Below are 26593 nucleotides of genomic sequence, written 5' to 3'. Positions count from 1 at the left end.
TTTTATAGCCGTGGTCTCTCATCTTGATTACACAAAGTAATTTACAATTACTACTGTGAAATATGACTTACATCTGTAATAATCACATACATGTAATAGAATGTTAATAGTACATTTCCCTTTTTTAGGAAGTGACCTGTATGTATCTGTGTGAAATCAATAAATGGATCAAGTGCTGCATTATCTTTAGTTACATTGATGTTATTTATTTATGGTGAAACAGTGGTGGAATATCGCTGTTGCTTTCGTATAAATGAAGCGGACATACCTGCGTGGCCGCGATCTAATCCTGTTTACATAAAGTAAACCTGCTCCCGAGCAGGTTTACGCTTACAGCTCTGTTGCTATGGCAGCAAGTCCCGGATGAGCTTCGGGGAACCGAACGATCCAGGATCACGCGAAATCGTCAACAATCTAATCCAGCTAACCTACTTAGCGAGGTACGAAGAACGGGCCCCAAGTCAGGTCTGCAGCATCAGTTACCATGGTGATGGTCCAGGTAAGAAGTGAACCAATTTGATAGTACAGAAACCAGCTGAAGTTACCTGTGGATCAAATTCAGAGGACTGAGCCCCTCCTGTGATTGGATGCAAGGAGGAGGGGAGGGGCAGCTGAGCGCTCGGTGTTTCAGGAGGAAGTTGGACTCATTCAGTCAGATTCACTCTGACTTCAGCTCCAACAACACTGAGCGAGAGAGAGAGATGTGGCTCCACTGTCTGCTGCTTTTCATCGCCCTGAGCCGCTCTGCAGGAGGTAAGAAAACAAATCTGTTTATGTTTACTCTTTGTTTACCAAAACAAACTGTAAATAAACAACAGAAACAAGACTCTGAAACATTCAAAGTGATGAAAAGGAAAACCTGAAACTGGTCTCAGATCACAGTTACATTAGTAACATCACTTATTAATAATCAAATCAATAACATCAGGAAGCTTGTTTGTTTAATCAAACATCGATCAGTGATGTTCAATGAACAAAACAAATATTTTATTAAAAATGTTTACGACACATTTAATCTTTTCATGACCTGAAATTAACATTTTACTCTTTAAAGCCCGGCGTATCGTATCTGATTCATGTGTTTTTGTGACTTTTTGAGACTTCTACATCATCAGTGTGACTTTGTTTTACCCTCAAAACATTATACATGACACGTTTTTAATGACTAAATTGCAAAAATATGGCTTATGTAGCAAATATGGTGCAACTGAAAATTCATTTATATACAAATTAAAGTTTGATATATTTTTATATATATTGTCTGAAAGTTCAAAAAACTAAAGACTTCTGGCAGTTATTTCATGGTTCAGGTTTTAAAGGATTCATTTTATTTTAAGATTTTGTTATGTTATTACAGCTTGGTAATGGTGTCATTAGTTTATTACATGTTTATTACACAATTATCACATGTATATTATTCTTTTAGATAACACTGGAGCAACAGGAATGAAAATGGCTGATTTGTTGCTCAGATTGATGTTTTAATATTTCTAACTAATAAGTACTTTATAAATTATCATTTTTATATTTTCTGATGGTTTGTTTCTCTGAAAGAGAAAAGATTTTAATATAATATCAGACATGAAACACGTGTTTTGCTCTTTGTTTCGTGAACCTGCTGTAAAAAGTTTTTATTTTGTTGACCAACTGCGTGGGTCATGTGACCTCAGGCTCTTATTGTTGTGGCTTTTCGCCATTCAGCAGCAGGAAACCAGGCGCTGCTTTCAGAGCGCTCGCAGGACAAAAGTTTGTGGACAGTTAAACTGCTGTTTGAACCACAGGAAGCAAATGTGCACAGCAGCGTCTGCACAGAGCTTCAGTCAGAACCGGGGTCACCGGGTCACGGCTGGAACAGCACGGCTGCTTTAACGTCTGATATTTTCCTTTTTAAATGATGTCGTGGAATCAGACCCAGGTTACTAATAACGTGTCTGTGCAGCGGTGGTTAACGTACATGTGGCGGGGGTGTCACAGTCCTCATTAGGAGGTCATGTTTAGTGCTTTTGGTTGGAGGGTTTGCTGTGCTTCAGCAGCTGAAGGACACACACCCACACTACCGTGCCCACAGACACAGACAGCACAGAAACGCGGGACCAGGACCTCTATCCAGACCCTGAACTCCTCATGGCTGACAGGAAGAGCAGTCGCACCTGCCTACAGATGTTCAATCAATACATCAGTACATTAGTGATCAATAATCAGCTGCCTCTTCTTTAGACACTGAAGCAATTTCTGACTTTGCTTTATTATCAGTTGAATAAAGAAAAACAGAATAGTTAGTTTTATACATGTTTCTTTCTCTAATAAATGCTGTAGAGTAAAGCAGACCCCTCACGTGCTCACCTGTGCTGAGCAGACACCTGTCTTACACGCTGGTACAAGCCTGAGCGTTTACCCACAATGCACTTTGTGCATTATGAGACAGATCATAATGCACTTTGTGCATTATGATCTGTGCTCCTGCACATCATGGATGTTAAACAGAGCCTCACACAGCCTCCTACAGTAGGGTTAAACTGACCTGGAGTCAGCACAGAAAGCGGATTCTGTCCATCTGAATGTTTTCAGTTTGAGAAACATTTCATCATCATCAGGTGACTTCTTCAGTCTCAGCTGTCTGCAGGTTTCCAACCTTTTAAACAGGACATTTGTTTGACTGAAACCAGTAGCACTGTTGGACAATGGCCAAACAACGTTGGCTGATTGTGACCTACACTTACTTTCACACCTTGACCTGTGCAATTATGTAGAGGATCAACAGGGGATTCATGACACCCTTGGGGGACACTCCTCTAGGACTTAAATCTGGGACTCTCGACCATTTGACCTACAACTGAAGAAGCTTCTTGGATGACACGTCTTCAAGAAACTTAAAGAAGTCCAGACATTTTTCTTTCCAAGCTCCCTAAACTACGATGACCTGGATGACTGAGAACCTTCACAGACAACAATGGGCTGTATTACTCCTTGATTTGATGTTCTTCTGCCTCCCTGGCCGCTGTGTCTGTGGGGATGGTGTTCGCTCTGTGTTGTAGCGTCCTGATGACACCCAGTTTATGCTCCGGTGGATGATGAGAGTCAAACCTTAGATACTGATCCGTATGTGTAGGTTTACGGTACACGTCAGCTTTTAGATGTCCCCCATTACTGATGGAAATCTCACAGTCTAAGAAGGCTAAGCTGCCACTTTTCATATCCTCCCTGGTGAATTTGATGAGTCGGTCCACTGAGTTAATGTGATCCGTGAAACGTGGAACGTCCTGAGATTTGATTTTCACCCAGGTGTCATCCACATATCTGAACCAATGGATTGGTGGTGTTCCAGGGTAGGATAGCAAAGCCCTCTTTCCCACTTCTTCCATGTACATATTGGCCACGATGGGTGAAACTGGGGAGCCCATGGCACACCCATGTTTCTGCCTGTAAAACTGACCCTTGTATGTGAAGTAGGTGGAATGAAGACACAGTTTAAACACACTTGGTCGATGCTGAGAGCAGTCCTGTTGCTGAGGTTAGGTTCGTCCTGTAATCTCTTATGAACTACCTCCAACGTTTTAGTAGAAACTCCAGATCAGTTTCTACTCTGATAGTAGAAACTCTCACACACACAGACAGATTGATGAAGTACAAAAATGCTGAAACAAACCACTGAAATCAATAAATCTCATCCGTGTGCTGTGACTCGTGATGGTGTTACACGTGGTGATCTGTGATTTAATGTGTTTTAATTTTTAAATATTTTATTAAATCAAACAAAAGTGCAGCAGTGTATGTGTGTGTGTGATTGTTCAGTGTGTTCAGTCTCCACCCTCAGAGGAGAGGACAATCATTTCCCAGCTCTTTGTTGTGACCTTAAACGCAGCGCTGAGCTGTGACACTCCGCTGAGTCGCGTCCAAGCGGCGTAAACATGTGGTGATCGCTTCCTCCATGGCCTCCACCCCACTCCCACAGAGTCCTCAGAGAAGGAGAAGTAAAACGAGGAAGTGGGACAGAGGAGACCCTCACACGCACACAGACACACAGTCCCTTTGTGTGTGTGCGTGTGTGTATTTGTGGTCTCTGGTAAAAATAAGAAAATGTGTTTCCTGACTCTCTGAGGTTTCAGCACCCTCCCCCCCCCCCATTGAAACCTCCCAACTGCAGCACTTTCTCCAAACAGTGAAAACCTCGTATGTCCGCTCGGTCTGACGACCTCACAAGCTGTTAGCCAATCATTACTGATTGTTGATCGTTGACTCAATGAGAGGTTTTGGTTGGATCTTCTCACTCTGAACTTTGTGTGTCTGAAGTTTGTGTTTCTGAAGGTTGTGTGTCTGATGTTGGTGTATCTGACCTGTTTGTCTTTGTGTGTCTGACATTCGTGTGTCTGACGTTTGAGTGTCTGAAGTTTGTGTTTCCAACGTTTTGTATTTCTGATGTTTGTGTGTCTGAAGTTTGTATTTCGATGTTCGTGTGTCTGACGTTTGAGTGTCTGAACCTTCTGATGTCTGAAGGTTGTGTGTCTGATGTTCGTGTGTCTGACGTTTGAGTGTCTGATGTTTTGTGTGTCTGAAGGTTGTGTGTCTGATGTTTGTGTGTCTGACATTCGTGTGTCTGAAGGTTGTGTGTCTGATGTTTGTGTGTCTGTGTGTCTGACTCTGTGTATCTGACCTGTTTGTCTTTGTGTGTGTGATGTATGTGTGTGTGACGTTTGTATTTCTGGTGTTTGTGTCTCTGAAGTTTGTGTGTCTGATGTTTGTGATTCCAAAGTTTGTATTTCTGATGTTTGTTTGTCTGAAGTTTGTGTGTCTGAAGTGTGTGTCTCTGAAGTTTGTGTGTCTGACGTTTGAGTGTCTGAAGTTTGTGTGTCTGATGTTTGTGTGTCTGATGTTTGTTTGTCTGAAGTTTGTGTGTCTGAAGTTTGTGTGTCTGAAGTTTGTGTGTCTGACGTTTGTTTGTCTGAAGGTTGTGTGTCTGACGTTCGTGTGTCTGACATTCGTGTGTCTGAAGGTTGTGTGTCTGACGTTCGTGTGTCTGACATTCGTGTGTCTGAAGGTTGTGTGTCTGAAGTTTGTGTGTGTGTCTGACTCTGTGTATCTGACCTGTTTGTCTTTGTGTGTGTGATGTATGTGTGTGTGACGTTTGTTTTCTGACGTTTGTGTTTCTGATGTTTGTATTTCTGGTGTTTGTGTGTCTGAAGTTTGTGTGTCTGACGTTTGAGTGTCTGATGTTTGTGTGTGTGACATTTGTGTTTCCGAAGTTTGTATTTCTGGTGTTTGTGTGTCTGAAGTTTGTGTTTCTGATGTTTGTGTGTCTGAAGTTTGTTTTTCCGAAGTTTGTATTTCTGGTGTTTGTGTGTCTGAAGTTTGTGTGTCTGACGTTTGTGTTTCTGGTGTTTGTGTGTCTGAAGTTTGTGTTTCTGAAGTCTGTATTTCTGGTGTTTGTGTGTCTGATGTTTGTGATTCCAAAGTTTGTATTTCTGATGTTTGTTTGTCTGATGTTTGTTTGTCTGAAGTTTGTGTGTCTGAAGTTTGTGTGTCTGACGTTTGTGTGTCTGACGTTTGAGTGTCTGAAGTTTGTGTTTCCAACGTTTTGTATTTCTGATGTTCGTGTGTCTGAAGGTTGTGTGTCTAATGTTTGTGTGTCTGTGTGTCTGACTTTGTGTATCTGACCTGTTTGTCTTTGTGTGCGTGATATTTGCGTGTGTGATGTTTGTGTGTCCGAAGTCTGTATTTCTGATGTTTCTGTGTCTGACGTTTGCGTGTCAGATGTTTGTGTGTCTGAAGTTTGTGTGTCTGAAGTTTGTGTTTCCGAAGTCTGTATTTCTGGTGTTTGTGTGTCTGATATTTGTGTGTTTGTTTGCGTGTTTTTGTGTGTGACATTTGTGTGTGTGTGACATTTGTGTTTCTGATGTTTGTGTGTCTGACGTTGGGTGTGTGACGTTGGTGTTTCTGACGTTTGTGTGTCTGACGTCTCTGTGATTGTGTGTCTGACGTTGGGTGTGTGATCTTTGTGTTTCTGACGTTTGTGTTTCTGATGTTTGGTGTTTGTGTGTCTGACGTTTGTGTGTTTGTGTGTTACATTTGTGTTTCTGATGTTTGTGTGTCTGACGTCTGTGTGTTTTTGTGTGTGACATTTGTGTGTGTGTGACTTTTGTGTTTCTGGTGTTTGTGTGTCTGACGTTTGTGTGTTTGTTTGTTTTTGTGTGTGACATTTGTGTGTGTGTGACATTTGTGTTTCTGATGTTTGTGTGTCTGACGTTGGGTGTGTGACGTTGGTGTTTCTGACGTTTGTGTGTCTGACGTCTCTGTGATTGTGTGTCTGACGTTGGGTGTGTGATCTTTGTGTTTCTGACGTTTGTGTTTCTGATGTTTGGTGTTTGTGTGTCTGACGTTTGTGTGTTTGTGTGTTACATTTTTGTTTCTGATGTTTGTGTGTCTGACGTCTGTGTGTTTTTGTGTGTGACATTTGTGTGCGTGTGACATTTGTGTTTCTGATGTTTGTGTGTCTGACGTTTGTGTGTTTGTGTGTCTGACGTTGGGTGTGTGATCTTTGTGTTTCTGACGTTTGTGTGTTTGTGTGTGTGACGTTTGTGTTTCTGACGTTTGTGTGTCTGCTGTCAGGGGTTACTGGAGCGTCTGTGCGGTGTGATTCAGTTCTGCGTCCACACAAACTCTCCTGACCTCTCAGTTCTGAGAGGACAGCGGCCTCGGTCAGCTCTTCATGGAACAAACTTGTGTTTTTCCCTTTAAATCTTATTCAGACTCATTGATGTAAGAAGTCTTTGATCAGTCACTGGTAACATGAATGTGACCATAAAAATAAATAAATAAATAAGAGACAGTTCAGTTTGACGTGTTTGACTTTAATTCTCTGACAAACACCCAACTTTCTGTTCCTGAAACAAGAGGCCCGGTGGAGATACCAAGTTTCAGATGCAGTGAAAGCTGCTGAGGTCTTTTAAAACTAGACTGCACTAAAAAGAGTCAAAGAAATCTAAAGTAACAAAAGGTTAAACAAAAGCAACGTAAACATGAACCACAGTTAAAAACAAATCATAATGCAAAAGCAAGCTAACAATTTTTAAAAAAGTAAACTAAACGAGACTGAAGTAAATGAAAACTAACACAAACAACATGGAGTAAATTAAAGTATGAAAGCAAACGCTACAATTCAACTGAAATGAAGTAAGAACAGCTCAAAGTAAGATAAAGGTTAAAAAAACAAATAAACTAATCTAAACTAGAACACCAATGTAAACTTAACTTTACTTCTGAAAAGAAGTAAATAAATAAATAAAGTATAATAAATCTAAACAACCAACACAAAAAAAGACTCACACAATAAGAAATTCAGCTGAATTACAAAAAATAAGCAAATAAAACCAAAACTAATCACAAGAAAAATAAACAAAAACCAACAAAAGAAAGTCAAAGTAAACTAGAAAAAGCTGCATTTCCTGTGAAAATGCAGTGTGAATGCTGTGTAGTGGAATCTGCTGAAAAGAGATGAAGAAGCAGAATTTTCTGCTGAAAAGAGGTGAAAAGTTGAACTGTCTGTTGAAAAGAAATGGGCATGGGCAAGATTCGAACCCGGCCCTCTCAGAAGGGCGGCTCATCTCACTGAGCTAAAACATGGCTCACCCTGGTGAGCTAAACTGGCAACCACACTTGTAATGTGGTCCATTCATTTCAACGTGCCAAAAAATTAGATAAAAAGTTCGTCAGGTGTCATCTCTGCTGCAGCTGCTTGTTTGTGATCAGTTTGTATTCTTTAATATAAGATGGCGCAGGTTGCTAGGCAACAGGCATCATTATTGTTTCTGCAGTGGGGTTTAAAAGAGCAGGCAGCGTGTGCTCTTCATCACCTGCACAAATGTATCTGCCCAGTGGGGGTGAGCTCCAGCAAACTGCACAGCTATTTCCATACCTGCCGAGCTCACCTGTGGAGCTTCATCATAGTCAGACGAAGGCGGGGCACAGCCTGTAAAGAATAATTTACACGTGGCCTTTAACTACAGCTGGTGACTAAATAGGATCAAAGTAAAGAGAAACGTCAAGAGCAAGCCGTCAAAGTGATGGTAAAATGATGACATCATATCGAAGTAAGAAAAGCCAGTGTGAAGAAGCGGTTTAAAGGAAGTCTGCGAGTCCTCAGAGCTGAGGCTCAGTGAAACCTTCAGATCAGGAAACCAGTAAAACCAGTCCAAACTCACATTTATACCAGAGAGGAGGGGCTGCTCCAACCTCGATGAAAAACCAAATGATTTCACGTTACAGAGCGCGCTCAGTGCGGAGCTGCTTTACACTGCTTTAAGCTGTGTTTGGTGTAAGAACGGAATCCAACTTTGTTAGCGGTGATGATGATGATGATGGTGGTGGTGGTGGTGTGAGACACCATCTGCAGAAACTCTGGAGTTGCCCAATCTGTGGATGTTGGTGTGGTTTAAAAACACTTTTACCAGCAGACTTCAGGAAGGATTCTACTTCCTGTCAGGGTTAGCTTTTACTGTGCGAGTGTGTGTTGACCTTCACACACACACACACACACACACACACACACACACACACACACACACACACACACACAACATCTGACTGTAAATCTGATCTGTGATCAGCTTTTATCCAGCTGGAGATGAATAATGACTCATTATCAAAACGACAGCTGATAATTACACTAATGATCAATAACACTGGCGCTGTTCAGAGTTCAGAGCCAGAGGAGAAAACAGACACACACACAAACAGATACAGACACGCACACACACACGAACAGACACACACATACGCACACACAAACACCCACGCACACACACAAACAGATACAGACAAGCACACACAGACACACACTCACACACACAAACAGATACAGACACGCACACACAGATACGCACACACAGACACGCACCCACGCACACACACACACACGAACAGACACACACATACGCACACACAAACACCCACGCACACACACACACACGAACAGACACACAGACACGCTCAAAGTTTCACTTCTTGTTTTTTCGCTCTGATTGCGAAACTCAATGATGTGAGTCTCCAACTGTCACATGAAGCTTGACAAATGTCCTTCTTTGTTTATCGATCAGAGCACCGCTCGATTATTAGGACAGAATATTAGGAACACGCCCTGATCCAGCAGGCCGGAGTTGCTGGATCAGGGCGTGTTCCTAATATTCTGACCCCTGAGTGTCAGATTAAATGAGCAGAGCTGAGGTGGTGTACACTGTCAGGCTGTAAAACACACGGAGAAAATCTAAGCAGCACATCTGGAAAAACTCCATCAGCACTGAAAGGCACAAGCAGATGTTAACCTGAAACTTAACAAACAGTCACAGAACACACACACACACACACACTTACACACAGCTACAGGGTGGCTGTAGCTCAGGACGTAGAGCAGGTCATCCACTGAGCAGAACGGTGGGTCGATCCCTGGCTCCCTCCAGTCTGCACACCAAATATCTTTGGACAAGATATGAGCCCTGAGTTGCTCCAATGCCTCCATCAGAGTATCAATGTGAGTGTTAGCGAGCATAGGAGAAAGTGTTGCTGTGAATGAGGCATGCTGTATGAAGTGGAATCTACACACACACACACACACACATACACACCAGCCTTTGTTCCAGCCTGAATCACTGCATTGTTCTTGGGTCACAGGTGTGATACAGACAGATGTGTAAAATCATCAGTGCTGAATTATAATTACTATGTTCTGTAACGTGCGGTGGACGTGAGGCTGTGGACATGAGGCTATGTTTGTGACGGCGAGCAGGTGATGTTCGTGTAAATCGTGTGACCGCGGGCCTCGGCTTCACGTCCTGTTTCACTCGCCGCTCAGTTTTGTTTTGAGTCTCTGGGTGGTGTCGGTGGTGTTTGGGTCGGAGACCAGGATGAGTCAGGGTCTGGGAACACACCTGTGCAGGAAACAGCCCCCTGAGGCTGTGCCTGTGTCACGGCACTGATCACATTCATTGTTCTGCATTGTGTTTTTGGTTTTGCTACATTTTATAAAAATGAAGTGGTGAACAATCAAACTTTCTCTGCTTAAAAGTGTGGACATTGTTTTGTGTGGTTTATTCACTTTTTAGCATTTTATGTAGATACTTCTTTCACACTTTGAGTTATAAAGGTTGTACAAAGCTGAACCGCTCAAAATGTGATTACAGTGACCCCTCGTATGTCGCCGGAGTTACATTTTAAAAATAACTGGCAATATGTGAAATCTGCAATGTTTATTTTTTTACAATTATTACAGATGTTTTAAGGCTGTAAAACCCCTCACTACACACTTTATACACTTCTCTCATCAACATTTTCACACTTTTCCTATGTTTAAACACTCTCAAAGTTCAAACCTTCATAGAAAAATAAGTCCAGTATTAAAGAATGAAACCAAAAAAAAAATCAGCAACACAGCTAGGCCATGAAAAGTGAACCACGTTGTAGCGAGGGTATAACTGTATTTCAATTCAATTTCATTTATATAGTGCCAAATCACAACAACCTCAAGGTGCTTTATATTGTAAAGTAGACCTACAATAAATCATACAGAGAAAAGCCCAACAATCATATGACCCCCTATGATCAAGCACTTTGGCGACAGTGGGAAGGAAAAACTCCCTTTTAACAGGAAGAAACCTCCAGCAGAACCAGGCTCAGGGAGGGGCGGGGCCATCTGCTGCGACCGGTTGGGGCGAGAGAAGGAAGACAGGATGAAGACAGGCGCAGAGAGAGCGAACGCCAAGTGATATCGCCACTCAAAGGAGAGGAAAACAACTGCTGGCAGGTTAGTGAAGATGATCAGCCCTCAGTAAGGTGGTCGAGGATTCCATGGTGTGGAGTGGATGAGCTCGGACAATTACAAAGGTTCAGCAGAACCAGGCTCAGGGAGGGGTGGCCATCTGCTGCCACCTATTGCCCTAACTATATGCTTTAGTAAGCCTGCAGTGCGAGAGCGAAGTGCTCTAATAGGGTGATATGGTACTACAAGGTCATTAAGATAAGATGGGGCCTGATTATTTAAGACCTTGTATGTGAGGAGCAGGATTTTGAATTCTGGATTTAACAGGAAGCCAAAACAGGAGAAATCTGCTCTCTTTCTAGTCCCTGTCAGGACTCTTGCTGCAGCATTTCACAGCATGTAAACATGTAAAGATGCAAAGAGCTCTGTGGTTGGTCATAAAGTGTTAAACGTGACACCAAACTCAGTCCGCCTTTTCTATTTAAAATACATTTTTTCCTATTGTGTTTGTCCCTATGAAGCACACGTTGCAGTGTGTGCCGATTGTCCTGAGAGAACTGGGGAAGTACAGTCTCCCACAGCAGCTGCTGATCCAGTTCTACACTGCAGTCATTGAGTCCGTCCTGTGCTCCTCCATCACAGTCTGGTATGGTGCAGCCACTAAACAGGACAGGAGCAGCCTGCAGCGGACTGCACGGGTAGCAGAAAAGATCATCGGCACCCCCCTGTCCTCCATCCAGGACCTACAGCTCTCAAGAAGCATGAAACGGGCAGGGAAGATCATCACAGACCCCTCACACCCTGGACACAGACTTTTTGACCTGCTGCCCTCTGGCAGACGGTACAGAAGCCTGCAGACCAGGACCACCCGACACAGGAACTGTTTCTTTCCCCTCGCCATCTCCCTCCTAAACAGTTGACCTGCCACACTGCTCCCACTGCCAGACTGCAACTGCACCTTATGTTCTGTAGTACTCATTCCACTTCATCTCCTTTCTGTCATCCTGTAGTTTATGTATATAAGATTTAGATTGGTTATTTATGGTTGGTTTACACAGCTTTGTGTATGTTTGTGTATCCATGTGTACCATGTATATATCCACACGTGTGTGTGTGTGTGTGTGTGTGTGTGTGTGTGTGTGTGTGTGTGTGGGTGTGGGTGTATTGTGTTGCTTACATTGTTGAGATTTACATTGTTGTGCTTGAGAGTCACCATCTACCAGAACCAAATTCCTTGTATGTGTCTGAGCATATACATGGCCAATAAATGCGATTCTGAATCTGATTTTGATTGTGCACGCTGTTGTGTGCTGACAATGGGGGTTAGTGTTCAGAGCTCACAGTGACACACCCGTGTCAGCTGATTCTGGACTCTGCAGCTCTGCTCACCTGCTCAGGTGCTTTTCACCTTTAAATCAGAGTGCACAGCTTTCCTTTTGGCTCTCGGAGGAGGCGGACGGACTTTTCTCCTCTCCCTTATCTTCCCTGCTTAGTTCTTATGTCCTTGTCTTGTCTCGTGTGTACTACTTTCCCTGAACACTCTCTCACAGTCTGTTCTCTAAAACCTAAAGAGAATTATGGATTTGATCAACTGGTCTCTGAATGTTATTGACACCCTTTTCTCAACGAGAAGTCTGGGCTCGGGTGAACCCGAGTGCCCTGGAGGGACTTTCCCTGCCGGATACACGATGGACGGGTGGCAGAGGATCGTGTGCCTGGCGGGACTGTCGATCGAGGACGCTGAAGATATCTACCTATTTGGAACCATGATGACAGGGTTCTTGCTGATCGGAGCTGGCTTGGCCCTGACTTATCGGAGAATTAAGAAAGCGGAACCAGCTGTTCACCTGGGTTGGCTGGAAGACTGTTTACTTAGCCTGGCAGGGCGAAGGACACTGTCTCAGCTGAACTATGGACACACATATATATACTGATACTGATAAGCACTCACTGACGCATCACCCTCCCTACCCCGGATCCAACGCCACCTCCAACGCTTACCTCCCCTCTGATGTGGACATCAGGTCAGTTGGAGGTGCAGTCGAAAGATTGCAGCGGTCCCAGATCAGATGTACACACTGGAACGCTTTCCCATGTTGCTGTCTCTGTTTATTGTGCTATGGTGTGTTGATATCTGTGCATTCCTGTATTATCCTTTTGTGTTACACATTTAATAATAATAATAAATAATAATAAAAATAAATAAAATCAACGATTCAGCAACTCCGAAATCTATTGTCACCTGTTTAGCAGGAGTGGGGCGGGTGGAGGTTTGCCACAGCAGTACTACAGCGGTCATGTCAGTGGGGGGATCTCTCTGTGAATTTCACATTCCCGTGGCAGCATGCTCAGTACTTGCTCAGATTTGAAGTTTAACTTTTTGCTGTAGAAAGAAGTTTTCTTCCCATGCAGAGTGTACAGTGGACGCTAATGTTTTTCTCACTTTTTACAGAATCAAACAAAGTAATGTGAGTAAATCCACGCTTTAAACGCTGCATGGTCGTACTCTCTCCTGCACTCCATATTATCCATTGTTGATCTGCACACGTCTGTTGCTGCCACAAACGTCACATGCTTGTACATCATTGTCATGAGACACTCTCACTAACAAAATCCCGGTTTAGTAACGCAGTAACACAGTGCTCTTATGGGGAAAAAAATAGTAATCTAATTACTTTTTTGCAATAGTAATGCCTTACATAGCTCTTTTTGCACACAAATCTTTTTAATACTTCAATTTTTTGTCTCCATTTATTTATTTATACTATTTGTATTTTATCTGTCCTAGTCCTATTGTACATATTAACCGGGATCTGTGTGTGGACAGCAGAGAATTTCATTGTACAGACAAATGCTTTTCTTTGTACACATGACAATAAACGCTGTGAGTCTTGAATCTTTACTCGTTACTTGAATAATGAGTAAAGTAAGATTCTGCCCACCTCTTGTTACTAGTGACAGAATTGATACCTCAGAGGAAAATAAGGACACTGAAACTAACTAGTGAATGGCCATCACTGTAGTGCTGCAGCAGTGAGTTCATGTTAAACCAGGATATACTGACCACTTCGTCTTTACCAGTAAGTGGCTGTTTGCTGTGCAGCTATCCACCTGTTAACCATAATGTTCCGGTTGAAAATATATGGTGTAGTGTCGGGGGGGTCATCACAGGACGAGCAGCGTGTCCTCCAACTTTTCCTCACACTTTAACTTTTAATAAAATAGGGCTTTTATTTTGAAAGTCACAGGAATAGGATTGCTCTACAAAAAAAACTGAAGTTTTGACTTCAGGCGTCTTCACTCCAGGTGATCTCCATGACATCCCACCCGCTGGTATCATGATGGGCGCAGCCCAGTCTCCTGGCCAATCAGACACTGACCCTGCCGGTCCGGGCTCCACTTCAAGACTGCTGGAGTTAATCCAGACTCAGCAACATGAGGACACGTGGAGGAAGGAGGTCCTGAATCTGCTGACCCAACTGGTCCAGATCCAGACGGAGGCGGCCAAACAGCAGGCCCAGGTGGTCGATCAGCTTGGCACCCTGGGAACTCAGGCGAGTCCAGCTTTAGCCCGGCTTTAGTTCAATTTATCTTGGACTTAATGTTGTTGAGTTTATTTGAGATGAGATTAGCGCACGTTTGGTATATCATAAATTTAGCCAAGGATTTTTACAGATACGTCATCACAGTTCTAACTCAGGTTTAGCTGATTTTAGATGAGCATATCTCAGATTTAGTTCAGATGCATTCTTATTAATATTAGTTTAAACTAAATTAATACAGCTTGTCTGAGTGCTGGAAGTTCTGGTTCTGCATTGTTTAAGATTTACAGACCAAGTATGCAAAGAGCCACCCAGATTAAGTCATTCAGAAGCATTGATTAGCCATTTTTAATCTCAGTATCTGCTGAGGAGATCAGTCTAACCTTGTCTGCATGTCTCAGGGGTTGCAGCAGATCCAGGATCTGCAGAACCTGGCTCGTCACCAGAGCCTGCTGGTTGAAAACCATCAAGCTTTACTGCTGCAGACATCTCGCATCGCCACACACCTGCAGGAGACCACCAAGACACCAGCCAGCAAATGAGATTCTCTGACCCTTTTTGATATCATCTTTTCTGATGAAATTACACATTGTTAACCAGCCAATAAGAGTCCTATCAAACAACAAATGATTTTTGTTCTAGCTGAACAACATCACATATTAACCAGTAACGCTCTAACAAACCTGCTGTCAGTTAATCAGTGGATCAGTCAGCTAACAGACCTCCTGTGTGTTAAATCAGATGATTTCAGTGGTTTCCTCTCTGATTTTAAATAAAGTTGTGTTGTATCCTCTTCTCAGTGTTTGTACTTTTATTGAGACCCACTTTAAACTGATGTTGCTAACATCTATAACATCTGCCCGCCCTGAAGAGACTCAGAAGTGCATCGTCGTCTCATAAACGTTTCTCAGGGTTTCACTCTGGTTTTATTTACATGTTAATGTCAAGCAGGTCAGTTTATACACATAACTCATCAAACCGTAACACGTTCGTCTCACCAATGAAAAACTGCGTGAATGTGACTAGGTGACACAGAGCTAGATGTTCCAGGTTATGGGAGCTGACACACAAAATCTGACCAATAAAGGATTAGGGATAAATCCACGTGGAATCCGTAAGCTCTGCTGTTCCCATCCCCGAGCTGTAAATGATGTTTCACAGAAGTTGCGTGTTCATTTCCGTATCGACTGTCTGAGGCATCTGTGTTCCCTCGTCTGTGTTTGGCGAATGTCAGGACTGGAACTCTGTTTTCAAACAAACCGCGGACTGGAAGTGTTAGTGTCCAAACTCACCTGCTGGGTGGCCAATCTCTTAAAAGACACAAAGGTCCAATCAGGTGACTCAGCTCTGATTCAAGATTGAAAAAGTTTTTGTCATGTACACCACAAAACACAGATGGTTATGCAGAGGAATGAAATTCTTACTTTGCAGGTTCCCTTCACACAACTAAAAAGAAAGTAATAAATAAGTAAAGCAGTGCTTATGTGTGGGTGTAATCAGAGTTTAAAGTGCAAGTGGTTTCAACACTGTCACAGTAATAATATATACAGAGTATGCAAAATCAAGGTGTTTATGTAAAGATATGTACAAAAGTTGCTAATTTACAGATTAATATAAATATACAAAATTGAAAATTACAGGTTAAGAGTTAGGACATCAGGATTAGGTTAGGACATTAGGTTAGGACATTGTTTTTCTTGTGACATTACCAAAAACAAAAGTTGTATCCAAGATGGCCGACTTCTAAATGGCCACCATGGTCACCACCCATCTTGAGGAGTTTGCCCCCTCACATATAATGTGCCACAAACAGGACTTTAATATCACCAACCATTCCCATGTTATTACGGTGTATCCATATAAATGGCCCACCCTGTACTATTCAGGTATATTCAGGTGTGTGCTCTGTGACCGCTGTGTTTGATGGGTTCAGTTGTCTTTCTGTTTGTTTCAGAACCTCCTGATCCACCATCGATCCGTCTAAATTCTGACTTCCTTCCAAGTAAATCTGATCGAGTTCTTACTGCTGGCACCAATTTCAGCCTCAGTTGCCATGGTAACGGGTCAGTTCACTGGACCAGCACTGCATTTCCACTGGTGTATCGGGGCAACCTACCAGACCCTGTGGAGGTCAAACGTGCTACACCCAGGCACACTGGAACATACACCTGCAGATACACCAACGAGAGCCTGGCGCACCTGAACAGCTGGATCCACCTGTATGTCACAGGTAAGATCAGTAGTCCTCCTGAAGTTCCTTTAGTTAGTGATATTGGTTTTTCCTTATACTTTTAATACAAATGTGACCAGACTGAACTCATTCATAGAATGACCTCCAGTTTTCCATAATCCCCCTCTCTCAGACCCAGCAGATCTCTCCAAAGTGTTTGAAACCCGTCATGGCATCCCCCATCTCAAGGAGGGTGAGGACTTCCTGTTCAAGTGTCTACTGACTGACCCCTTGGTAACAAATCTCACCCTTCAATCAGAGGACGGGAGGAACCTGCCAACCGCCATGAACGTGACCTTTGATCCTCGAAGAGGAGCCCTAATCCGAGACCTGAAGGCTTTGTTCAATGGCCGCTACGTGTGTTCAGGCTGGAAGGATGGCAGACAGTTCAAATCCAGGCCTGTGAACCTGCTGGTGCTCCCTGGTAACACCTGTCTATCTCTACACTTGTTTATCTAAACACCTGTCTGTCTGTATACCTATCTGATTACCTGTTTGACTTCACCTGTCTGTATGCAGTGTTGCGCCACCCCCCCTCCCTGTCTGTTAGTCAGGATGAATTTGTCCGTCTGGTAGGAGAGCGTTTTGAGGTTACCTGTCTCTGCAGTAACCCCACCCACTTCTATAATGTTACCTGGACAGACCCAAGAAAGCAGGTGAGAGATCAGAGGTCACCTGTGCGTTTTCAGTCCTAATATTCCAAGTGCTGACTGGTTGTTTGGTTCATTTCAGAAACTGGAAGCCACTAACAGTCGTTACTATGGTAACAGGCGGCTGTACATCAACAGCACTCTGAGCATCTCTGAGGTCACCCAAACGGACAATGGACAGTACATGTGTACGGCAATTAACGAGGCCGGGGTCGCCACAGCAACCATCCAGCTCAAGGTGCTAGGTAAGTTAAGACATTTACTGATAAACTAAAACATCACTACTTCCATGTCTAATGGAGTAAACTGATCCTGCCACAGTTTGTTCCCCCGCTTCAAATCACAGACAAACAGTATCCTACAGTTGTTTATGTTTTTGAACCCATTTTGCACAGAAATGTATTGATAGCAGTGTTGAATATTCTTACACAGTAAAAAAACAAAACAAAACAAAACAAAAAACAACAACTATACGTAAAATAATTAAAGATGGTTTGTTTTTCTGTTTTCAAAAGAGGTAGTGGTGTATTTAATTACAACCTGTAATTTATTGCAGTTTACTTTTACTTACTAATTTAGTGCTGTCAGTGTTAATCTTGTTAAAATTACGTTAACGCCATGACCACATTAACGTGGCAAATCTCCATTAGCGAGTTAACACAGATCACCCCGTGCGCCAACGCGTTAATGAGCTAACCGTGCTAACGCTTTGATGCCGTGCAGCCCCACACACGGAGTGATCCGCATTAACTTGCTAACGGAGATTTGACGCGTTAATGTGGTTATGACATTAGCGTAATTTTAACAAGATTAACGCTGACAGCACTGGTTTAATTGTTTACAAAAGGTTTGAGGTGTGAAATAAACTGCAATGGAGTTTGAAAACTAAATATGTGTGTGTGTGGTTGGAGGATGTATTTGTGCGGGGGTTGGGGGGGTAGTATTCTTGTAAAACATAGCGGGCCCTAGCAAACAAAGTTTGGGGGGGACACTTTTGGTCATTTTGGTTGCACCGTTTCTAACCTAATGTTTGTACACTCATTGCCTTAGAATGAGAATGCAGGTTCAAAGTCACACACATCCACCAACAGTATCTCCTCTTCCTCAGAACGCCCTTACCTGAGAATCTACCTTCAGACAAGTGAGCACGTACAGGTCAGAGGACACCTGCCTGCAGCAGATGAAATACAGGTTAACGTTAGTGGTGGGTCACTGGAACCCATCACTAATGTTAGTGCTTACAGAGCTAGCAGCGCTAAAGTTAATGGCAGCAGCAGGGTGGAGGCTCACGAAGGTCGTGATGTGGCCCTCACCTTCCTGCTGAAGGCCTATCCTCCAATCACAAGCCAGCGCTGGACCACACCCACACACCTCATCAACAATGACAGTACGGTGTACCAGGAGAGCTACGCTGCTAACAGCTACAGGTGAGCAATGGCTACAGGCTACTCCCACTCTATTGTCAGGAGTGCCTCAGTGTTTTAAGGTGGTATTTCCTAGGTGGAATATTCTGTGTTCCTTTGAGGTGGTAGTGTTTGTACAAGGGCTTGTTAAGTTGGTAGTGATGGTGTAAACATTTTTTAAGGCAGTATTTTTGATGTTGCAGCTCGGAAGCCACCCTGCTGCTGCATCGCATGCGTCCGGAGGATCGGGGGCAATACTTGTTTCATTTCTCTAACTCCTTCTTCAGTGGCTCACACACCATCGACCTCAAGGTCTACCGTAAGAAAGCTTTTGTAATCACGTTCTTCCTCACCGCAAGCTTCTCACAGTCTGACATCTAGTCGCATGCTATACTATAAGACACCTGAATACACAGTTTCTCCTTTTAGTGGTATTTTCTGATGTTGAGGGCAGTCTAATCTACTTTAACAGAAGTCGCTGAATGTCTGAAACGTTCCAGATGGCACGGTCTGTGCTGTTTTCTCATCCTCTTCTGATCACATGATCCCGAAAGAAGCTCTCAGCTGATGTTTATACCTCTGTTTTTGTCTTTTCTGAAGTCTGAGAAAACAGTTTTGTTATTTTAGGTTTTCCGACTACTGATATCACTTTGGAGAACAGTACTCTGACATGCAACAGCTCAGGATATCCACTACCCACAATTCTCTGGTTCACCTGTCCTGGCATCCAGCCCTCGTACGTATGCTGGCGCTGCCAGCTACAGGCTGCAGAATCATGTGAAATCTGTCCTGAGGGAGGCGCTGTTTTAAAAATAAAAATGTTGCTTCTCTTACAGGTGTGCACACATTGCTACCAATGAGGTTTCTCAGGCCAGTGTGACCTCACAGGACGGTGAGGAGGTGAGGTCCCACTTCCTCCTGTCAGCTGATGATGATGTCACTGTGGAGTGTGTTGCCTCCAACCTCATGGGAGAGTCTCTGCAGGTCTTCCATCATCGTAAGTGTGGGGGAATAAAACTGGATTAATCAGACGGGTAGCAGTTAAATCTCTTTCATTATCAAACTGGTTTAAATAAAGATTCATCAGAGTTCCTCTTTTCTACAGGGAATCCAATCATCTTCACTCCGCCTCTGATTGGAGTTCTGAGTGCCACCGCTGTCCTCTTCCTGCTCCTATTGGTCCTTTTCTACAAGTGCAGACAGGTAAATTTACTGATCCTCCTGTAGAGCTCACCAGGTCAGAGATCAGTCATTTTTGTTGTAGCTAAGCAGGGAGGTGGGTGAGTGGGTGAAGCCTATCAGAGGCTTGTTGGACTGACAGCTTGATGACTAATAAACAATCTTCACCTGCTGTTCTTCTTCTGCCAGAAACCCAAGTATGAGATCCGCTGGAAGATCATCGAAAGCACTGATGGAAACAACTACACCTTTGTTGACCCCACCCAGCTGCCATACAATCAGAAGTGGGAGTTTCCCCGAGACAAACTCCGCCTCGGTACGAAACATTGGGTTTTAATCAGGGAGCATTCACAATGATGGCCGTCTTGAGGTTTTGTATTGTAATGTGAAGCATTCGGTGACAGTGGGAAAGGAGAACCCCCTTTTTAACACGAAGAAAGTTCAAACAGAATCAGGCTCACGCTCACTTTAACCTTCAAACTGAGGATCTGACTCCTCAGCCTTCCTCTCTCCGGCTTCTTCTTCATGTTCTCGACTTTCTGTCTTTCAGGTCCCATCCTGGGCTCTGGGGCTTTCGGGAAGGTTGTTGAGGCCACGGCGTATGGTTTGGAAACTGACAACAAGATCACCAGAGTCGCTGTCAAGATGCTTAAACGTTAGTATGCAGAGTTTCATAATCACAATCCTCATCATTATCATCATTATCATCATCGTATTGTTCGTGTTGTATGATCCAATGTATCACCTGTTTGTCCACAGCAAGCGCTCACTCGGAGGAACGGGAGGCTTTGATGTCTGAGCTTAAGATTCTCAGCCATCTCGGCTACCATGACAACATCGTTAACCTGCTGGGAGCCTGTACTCGTGGGGGTGATGATGATGTTTATTAAATACTGATTGTAGACTGTAGGTCAAAGATTCATTGTGAAAATTTGCACACTTAAGGTCTGAATACAGTTAAAACAGGTGAGTTATAGAAACAATCTTCCCTCATACAGGTGTTATGACGTCTGTGTATCAGGCTGTAAACATGTTTATTTCTGCTGTAAAATTTTAACATGTGAGTCTATGGGGAGTGACTCACTGCTGCTTCTGCCGGATGCCAGAGGAACTGCAGGTTTGGTTTGATTTCCATCTCAGAGGCTGATGCTCTGTATTACACTAAAAATATAGCACTCCCTGCTGTGTGGTTGCCGTCCTCTGCAGTCTGGAAATAAGCCGCTCATCAACTTAAGCCAAAGTGTGCTTCAAATGAAGCGCCTAGTTCCTGGGGGGTCTATCACGTGGACATCATTTCAGCTGTTAGACTCAAAGAAGAAAAAGAAAAGCCTGAATAAAAGACAGTCATTTCAACTTGTGGTTTTCTGACCTTTGACTATCCAGGGCCTATGCTGATGATCACAGAGTACTGTAGCCATGGCGACCTGCTCAACTTCCTGCGGGGTCGGGCTCAGGACATCGTGGCATCCATGGTGACTGTGGATGAAGTACAGGAAGAGGCTTTCTATAAGAACATGGCGGCCCAGCACGCCAGGCTCCGCAGGTGTGACGCCTCTCAGTTTCAGAGCATCTGTCTTTCATGCTGCTCACACCTGTGCACTTTATTATCATCACAGCCTTTTAGAGGAAAGGAAAGGCTGAGTGTGCCTCAGCACACCTACAGTTACTGATTGTGAATCACTTAGAACAGATCAGATGTTAATACCAAAGTAAACAGTAAAGCAAACAGTCGGAGGCAGATCATGCTGCTTCACACTGACAGATCAGCCAGCTCTAACACCTGTACGCTCTAGGGTTAGTGTATTCCGTATTTGGCAGGTATGCTTGTTGAGAAGTTCAGGTTAGGTTTCATTGCAGCCCCACCATTACCTGTACAAACCCCAGCTGATGTGTAACATCCAATATGTGTTGCAGTGACAGCGGGATCTCATGCTGCTCGGAGTATCAGGAGATGCAGCCAATTCTGAGTCCGGGGCAAACACACCAGGGTAAGAACCTGAACTTACCTCCAGGTAATACACGGCACCACGGTTCTTCGTTCACAGATGGATGTATTCTTCAGTCACACTTCTCCTCCAAACCACCATAAAATCTACCATCAAACTGTCATTACATAAATACACTGAATGATCAAACATAAATATTGTAAGTAAAGATTTAAACCAAAGTTAACAAATGCACAATCATGCAACCATGAGGGAATGAGTCCGCTTCAGGAACAAAAACTGAACAAAACACTTCCAGACTTCTTTTTCTCTTCTTTACAGCTGCCTTTCACTTTGAAACAGCTTATTTAATCCTTCTTGTGACTTATTTAACTTACAACTTAGCTTCTTTGTACATGCTTTCTTAACTTCCCTTAGTGCCACTTAAAGGGGCCTGTGCGCAACATAGAATGTAACATGGTTCTTACCCAAAAAGGAACAACAATAAATAAAGGAAATAAATAACATACATAATCACAATAAATTAAACAAATTGACATAATTTACATTTATGGCAATTAAAGAACTCATCTCACTGTCTTTCTCACAGGTGTGCAGACAGATGGTCTTTCAGTCAGTGACCTCATGAGTTTTTCCTACCAGGTGTCTCAGGGTCTGGACTTCCTGTCCACCAGGAATGTAAGGAAACACTCACATGGGATCATTTTTCACAACAATCACCATTGTTTCACCTGTGCGCCTCACCTGTGTGGTTCAGTGTATCCACAGAGACGTAGCAGCGAGGAATGTCCTGCTGACTGATCGTCGTGTTGCAAAGATCTGCGACTTCGGTTTGGCCCGAGACATTCGCAATGATGACAGTTACATCGTTCAAGGAAATGTCAGTCTTCATATTTTATTTTGATACTCGTTGCTGTTTATTTTAACAATCACTGTGTTTTATTTTGATACTCGCTGTTTTATTTTGACAGGCCCGCCTCCCAGTGAAGTGGATGGCTCCAGAGAGCATCTTTCAGTGCGTCTACACAGTGCAGAGCGACGTCTGGTCCTACGGAGTCTTACTCTGGGAGATCTTCTCTCTGGGTAACCATGGCAACACCACGCACCACCTCACCACATTTCAGCTCTGGTGATGAGCAGTACGTGACATTCAGCAGCCATTCTCTGAGACAGTCTTCTGTTCACCTGTCCAGGAAAGAGCCCATACCCAAACATTGCCGTGGACACCAACTTCTACAAGATGATCAAAGATGGCGGCCACATGGAGCAGCCTGACTTCGCCCCGGCGGAGATGTGAGTTCACAGATGCTCGTGTCAGTGCTCATAAAGTTGTTTTGAAAGTGACGCTCACCTGTCTCTGCAGGTATCAGCTGATGAAGCTCTGCTGGAGCCTTGAGCCCACCCACAGACCCACCTTCAAAACCATTGGTCAGCTTATCAGCAGACTTCTCCCCTCCACCAATGATATGTCATCACGTTACAGCGACCAGGTGAGGATGTGAAGGGCCTACGAGCCCTCTGTGTCGTCTGACAGGCTGTGCCTCATCATCTTTCTTCTTCTTGTGTCCTCAGCCGACTTACAGGAACATCGACGAGTGCAGAGAAGAAGAAGAAGAAGAAGAAGAAACAATGAAGAGAGAGGATGAGAAGCCAGGTGAGCTCACCTGTTTCTGTGATAGAGTTGCAGGGTCAGAGTCTTTAACCATCATGAAGTCGCCTGGGGTGCAGATGTAATCACGTGATCAGTGTTTAGCGAGTAAAAAGCTGAGTCCCAGTCAGATGAGTTTGGGCGCATTAATGACTTTTGAGCTTCTCACAGGTTTGAAGCCAAAGCCTGATTGGTCCAAAGACCACAAACAAAGCCTTCTGGGACTGTTATGTGTTTATAGAGATGAGTTTGTAGAACTGAAGTCAATCAGAAATGTTGTGATTAATGCAGTCATTAATCATTAACAGTGTGTGTTTGTAGTGAGTCAGAGCCTCATTGTGTTGTTACCTGACACAGGTGTATCAGGTTATTAGGAAAACCCTTTTTATGTTAGCTCAGCTAAGAACTGCTGTGATGATAAGAGAGGCAGTAAATGTCACAGTCCTCTCTGTGTTCAGTCAGATCACCTTCTCCATCAGAAGGTAAATAAAGGTTTCACACACACCTGCGGTGCCTTTATGGTACCCTCGGAGAAGCTGTGAGTTTCAAACTACAGACCCTGGTGTTGTGCTCCAGGCTTCAGGTCTGTCCTGCGGCTCTTTACTGGAGCTTATCTGTGATACGTGAGCCGTGTGTTTGTGGTCCTCAGTCGTGCTGATGTTTTGATGCTAACATGGAGGCTCAGAGCTGATAGGGATCAGCTGATTGTTGGGTCTTCCCAGGGTTGAGCAGCTTGAGGTGAGCTGGCTCTGTATAAATAAATTAATCTGAGCTGTGGGTGTATTATTACCAGTAAAGGCATGGAGGATCTGAAGCGCCTGTAAAACAGAAATAAGAATAAAGTCTGAACCCAGGCTTTCCTTTGGCTTTCATGAAAACGTATACTAAATAATACACTAAATAATAATAAATAAAGTTATGGGAACATTATGATGCAGCTCCAAACAGGTTTTAATTCGGCAGATCTGAGATCTGCTCAGACTGTCTCCTGGTTAATGAAGGGATGAGAGAGAGGTCTCTTAAGTTTCCTTCACGAGTTGTGTCAGTAAAATGACTCCTGACTGTTGAACTTGTGAATCAGGTGTTCACATATTTGATAGGATGACTGAGTTTTAATGTCAGAAACACCTTCACCTCTGATGAGACCACGCCATGACCTCTGACTTCTCCCTCTGGATTTCAGTCACAGTCTGTCCTGATTGGTTGAACTGTGTGTGACTCTGAGATGAAACCATGACATCACAATAAAATGTCCCAATTTCAGAGCAGGACGACGACGAGGAGAAGGAATCAAAGATGCCGAACATCTACCAGCTGTCCTGAACCTCTCGTCCAATCAGAACTGAGAACCCGGTCATATCTCCTGGCTGAGGACACTCATCCTCACTGCTGAAAACTTTATGGACAAACTGCAGCACCAACCAAACTCTGTGTCACACCAGCGGATCAAAGCTTTAAACTCTGTGTGATCTTCTGATTCTGATTTTGTTTTTTAAACTTACATTGAACGTTTCCAGATGTGGGCGTTTTTTATCTCTGATGCTGAGAGTCGAGTCGTGACGGTGGATGATCATTTTTCTGCAAACCGTCCTGTTTCTGATTCTTCTGATGTTTCTGGCTGTAAAATATCTAAAATTAGTTTTGCTTTCATTTGTTTTCTCGTCCAACCTCACAGCTGTGTGTAACGTGAGCCACGTTTCTAAGCGTGTTGGGTTGTTTGCTGCTTCCATGCGCATTCTGAGTGCTCGCTGTGTATTTTGTGGTAAACCTGCCGATGCTCGTATGATGTTTGTGTAACAATAAAGTTTCTGTGATGATTTGGTTCACCTGTCACCTGCTCTGGATGATTTCACAAGGAGCAGCAAGAGGAGGAAACACACACGAGTGCCGTCAGTGATTCTGTTTACCTGTTTTTACCTGTGATAAGCACAGACACAGTGTTCAGTGTTGATGGGCAGAGCCTATTGTGTGAACAGGTAACGAACAATAAAGTAAAACTTTAACAGTCGTTGAACAGCTTCATCACACCGCTTTCATTAATTACATCTTTATTTGCTGGTGATTAATGAGTCTCTGTTCCAGCTGTCAGGTAAGTGCGGGGGCGGGGCCAGATTAAGGTAGATTACCTGACAGGTTTACAGCAGCTGGACTTTAGACTGTGATAAAGTCACAGGAGGAAGGAGCCAGTGTCAGCGTCCTCTGAGTTATCTGTGTCAGGAGGAAGAAACTCCTGAAGCTCCTTCAGACCTCACACGTTTCCTGATGATGATGATGATGATGATGATGATGAAGTCTGCCTACTACAAACTTCATTAGTGTTTGTGAGCTGATTGGTGGATCAGCCCTCTGCGGGGTCATTAAAGTCAGATCTCTGCATGAACTTCTTCCTGTCATTGGTTTGTGACCTTTGGCTCTTTGTGGTGCTGTGTCAGAGTTAGTTGACCTCTCTTCTCCTGGTCAGCTGTGAAGTCAGCTAGGTAGCATCCAGCTACTTCAGGTGTTGGTGTGCAGAGCCTCTTTTGGCCTCTTCCAAAGCCTGATTCATGCTGCAGTGCCTCCTTTGTGTTGTGCCTTTATTAACATCATTCTTCTTTCTCTTACAATGGACACACAAACTGTTTTTCTTATGTTATTAGCTGTTTCAGGACTGTTTCTTCCATTTCATCTCATCCACCTACAGACAGGGTCTCACTAATGAAGCTCTGTTCTTCACTGATCATGTTGCAGGTTCATGTTGTTCTCCTGAGGCCTGTGGAAGCTGTAAAGGTCCACAGTAGCCCCTCTGCTTCAGAGAACCGGAGTACGGTAATAACCTAGAATGCCTGAGTCCAGGGTTAGCAGAGGTCACACTCTTTGTGTGTGTGTGTGTGTGTGTGTGTGTGTGTGTGTGTGTGTGTGAGAGTGTGTGTGTGTGTTTTCTCCTTTGGCTCTGCACTCCAAACAGCACCCGTGTTGTTGATCATTAATTATCAGCTGTCGTATTGATAATGAGTCATTAGTCATTTCCAGCTGGATAAAAGCTGATCACAGATCAGATTTACAGTCAGACGTTCACTGTGATTCCGAGTCATTGCACGCCTGAAGAAAAAGAGAAGGAGCAGCTGATCTGAGGTCTGCAGCAGGTGAGATCTTTTACCTCTAAACAGTTTAAAATGTGACCGCGGGAACTTCATACCCATGAATCTGTGTTTCTGACATGTACTACGCACAAAGAGTAGCAGACACAGATCTCGGTCTTTACTGTCAGTGTG

General features: G+C 43.6%; 2 protein-coding genes across 4 annotated transcripts in view; both read left to right on the top strand.

Moving 5' to 3' along the window:
- The first annotated feature begins 662 nt into the window (after window positions 1–662).
- LOC146701005 (macrophage colony-stimulating factor 1 receptor 2-like) lies at window positions 663–25168 on the top strand. 3 transcript variants are annotated; one of them, XM_085471287.1, is made up of 22 exons: window positions 663–753; window positions 16241–16516; window positions 16650–16940; window positions 17036–17172; window positions 17249–17411; window positions 18275–18593; window positions 18773–18888; window positions 19197–19305; window positions 19406–19566; window positions 19675–19772; window positions 19938–20064; window positions 20299–20403; window positions 20508–20618; window positions 21132–21291; window positions 21663–21736; window positions 22284–22372; window positions 22452–22574; window positions 22666–22777; window positions 22888–22987; window positions 23058–23184; window positions 23267–23348; window positions 24612–25168. In XM_085471287.1, exons 1-22 carry the CDS (start codon window positions 702–704, stop codon window positions 24686–24688), a joined length of 3009 nt encoding a protein of 1002 aa, XP_085327413.1. In that variant the 5' UTR covers window positions 663–701; the 3' UTR covers window positions 24689–25168. The 3 variants fall into 3 exon arrangements, with proteins under 3 accessions (XP_085327413.1, XP_085327415.1, XP_085327416.1); XM_085471289.1 differs by having other exon boundaries at window positions 24607–25168; XM_085471290.1 differs by lacking the exon at window positions 24612–25168 and adding an exon at window positions 24526–24600.
- Window positions 25169–26402: 1234 nt separating this feature from the next.
- tmprss15 (transmembrane serine protease 15) overlaps window positions 26403–26593 on the top strand; it is a 42072-nt gene continuing 41881 nt past the window's right edge. Inside the window, exon 1 of the mRNA XM_085471286.1 lies at window positions 26403–26464. The gene's annotated coding sequence lies outside the window, so the exon portion shown is untranslated. The remainder of the gene's footprint in view (window positions 26465–26593) is intronic.

Source organism: Copadichromis virginalis, linkage group LG10 (genome assembly GCF_057382275.1).
Source record: "Copadichromis virginalis isolate Kocher_CV1m ecotype Utaka linkage group LG10, C_Virginalis_male_GT1.1, whole genome shotgun sequence".
Classification (NCBI taxonomy): Eukaryota; Metazoa; Chordata; class Actinopteri; order Cichliformes; family Cichlidae; genus Copadichromis; species Copadichromis virginalis.
The sequence above is the reverse complement of the archived record's forward strand: the minus strand, read 5'-3'. Positions and strand labels throughout refer to the sequence as shown.